Source organism: Arachis hypogaea, chromosome 20 (assembly GCF_003086295.3).
Source record: "Arachis hypogaea cultivar Tifrunner chromosome 20, arahy.Tifrunner.gnm2.J5K5, whole genome shotgun sequence".
Lineage (NCBI taxonomy): Eukaryota > Viridiplantae > Streptophyta > Magnoliopsida > Fabales > Fabaceae > Arachis > Arachis hypogaea.
In genome coordinates this window covers 63,973,660-63,976,139 of record NC_092055.1, presented here as the reverse complement: position 1 = coordinate 63,976,139, position 2,480 = coordinate 63,973,660, and the positions used below count along the sequence as shown (strand labels likewise).

The 2,480-nt window shown below is 37.4% G+C and overlaps 1 protein-coding gene across 1 annotated transcript; it reads left to right on the top strand.

Moving 5' to 3' along the window:
- Positions 1-396: 396 nt before the first annotated feature.
- LOC140183074 (uncharacterized) lies at positions 397-2,116 on the top strand. The gene is made up of 2 exons (XM_072231084.1): positions 397-1,068; positions 1,217-2,116. Exons 1-2 carry the CDS (start codon positions 397-399, stop codon positions 2,114-2,116), a joined length of 1,572 nt encoding a protein of 523 aa, XP_072087185.1.
- The last annotated feature ends 364 nt before the right edge of the window (positions 2,117-2,480 follow it).

Sequence of the window (2,480 nt, the reverse complement as noted above, 5' to 3'; positions counted from 1 at the left end):
CTTCCATTTTTGTATGTCTTCTTTTCATCCTTTAAATCATTCCTGCCTTAGAAGATCTGAATCTACTCAACACACGAATCACAGCATCGAATGGAAATAAAGGGTAATTAAGATAATTACTTTTAAATCATAGGAAACATGTTTTTCACATACATCACATAATAAGGAAGGGAAAGTAAAACCATGCAATTTATATGAATAAGTGAGTGAAGGATTGAATAAATCACTTAAATTAGGCACAAAATATATCATAAAATATGGTTTATCACTTATCCTAAAGAGATTTCATCACCTGCCAAGATGTAAAAGGGCAAGGCAATAGCCCAGTCCTCTGGAGTTGAAAAACACAAAGATGTTGATGTGGGTGAGGAATATTTCGATGAGGGCGATGATGACATGGTTGGGACGATATCAATCATTCCTACCAAGTATTTGGGGGAATATGAAGGAGATCCTGATGTGGATTACGATTCGGAGGATGAGGAAGCTTTTTCCTTCATTCGAATCGAGGATGAGCCAGGCTATTTTTTACGGCCTACTGAGAAGCAAATGTCTCACCTTCACCCACTTTACATAACAACTACTCTGAGTGGGATAAAAGTGAATAAGGTCCTGATTGACGGTGGTGCTGCAATTAGTCTACTGCCAGAAAGGATGCTAATTAAAGTAGGGAAGCATCCGGACCATTTAGTCCCTACGAATATTTCTGTGACAGATTTTAGTGGGGCTTCAACTGCCAGGGTATTGGTGACTCTGACTGTAAAGGTTGGCTTATCTGAGCGTAACACTGTCTTCGTAGTGGTCCCTTCGAAAGCAAGTTATAATGCTTTGTTGGGGCGAGATTGGATACACGGTGTGGGAGCTGTGCCTTCTACTGTGCTTCAAAGTGTTCTTCTATGGACCAGTGAGGGTAAACCTGAAACCGTCAAGGCAGATTCGAATTTATATGTCGAACAAATGCATGTCAATTTTAAGATTTATAATCGTAAGTTAAAGCCCTTAGATGTTGATCGATCACTAAGTTCTTATAATTGTGAAGGGTGCTACTTGTCCACAGAAGGCCTTTCGGTGAAGTTGCGTTATCTTATGTTGGACTTTGAACCAACTGGTTGGGATTGCTCCTCTTGAAGACTTGGAAAGGATTGCTCCATGGACCAGGTTGAGGAAGTTTCTGACTACCTGGTAACATTTCAAAATTATTTTAAGTAATTTGCAGTTACTAGAAAATAAAGATGATTCTCCTGATGAAGTTGAATCAAATAGGGTTAGTAAACTTATTAATGATAGTATGTTTGATTCGATGCTTCCATTCAAATTTAGTTATGATTTCCCTATTTCTTGTAATGAAACTCATGATGTGAGCTGGGCTGCCGATTTAATAGCAGAGGCCCATTGTGTAGAAAATAAGAATAGTAATGATTTGGTCGAAAGTCGAGTTTCTTCTATTTCTCATGATTCTATTGATTTTACTTTCGATTGTATTTATGATTTGGAACCTTTGGGATTTGAAAAATATTCAATTAAAGAGGATGATCACTATAAAGGGTTCGAATCTCAGGATCCTTTCGAGGAAATTAATTTAGGGACTCATGATGACGTTCAAATTACATATATATGTAAAGATCTTATTGATCCTTTTCGAACTGACCTTTTCAATTTTTTACTTGAGTTCAAAGATTGCTTTGCGTGGGATTACCATGAGATGCCTGGTCTCGATCGTTTATTAATAGAACATCGATTAGCATTAAAGCCCAATGCTCAACCTGTGAAGCAAACCCCAAGACGTTTTGCTCCTGAAATCAATGTGAAAATAAAAAAAGAAATAGAATGCTTGATCAAGGCAAAATTTATTCGAACTGCACGATATGTGGAGTGGGTATCGAATATTGTTCCTGTGATGAAGAAAAATGGGAAGTTAAGGGTGTGTATCGATTTTCGAGATTTAAATAATGCTACCCCAAAGGATGAATATTTTATGCCGATTGCAGAAATGTTAATCGATTCTACGGCAGGAAATGAAATTCTTAGTTTCATGGACGGTTATTCTGGAGATAACCAAATCTTTATTGCGGAAGATGACGTGGCTAAAACTACCTTTCGTTGTCCTGGGCATTAGGTGCGTATGAGTGGGTGGTTATGCCTTTTGGTTTGAAGAATGCTGGGGCAACATATCAGCGTGCCACGAATGCCATTTTTCATGAGTTTATTGGGAAGTTTATGGAGGTGTATATTGATGATGTAATGGTAAAATCGATTTCTGTGGGTCAGCATATAGACCATTTAAGAAAAGCATTCCTTACTATGAGGAAGAAAGGATTAAAAATGAATCCTTTGAAATGTGCTTTTGGGGTATCAGCTGGAAACTTCTTAGGCTTTGTTGTTCATAAAAAGGGGATAGCTATTGATAAAAATAAATCAGATACGATATTAGCATTATCTGCACCCAAATCGAAGAAGGAAGTACAATCATTTTTTGGAAA

Excerpts from the sequence above, each read along its gene's own strand:
- LOC140183074 (XM_072231084.1), top strand. The coding sequence starts at position 397 with ATGGTTGGGACGATATCAATCATTCCTACCAAGTATTTGGGGGAATAT. Across the intron at positions 1,069-1,216 it reads TGTCCACAGAAGGCCTTTCG|TTACTAGAAAATAAAGATGA; the intron begins GTGAAGTTGCGT and ends AGTAATTTGCAG.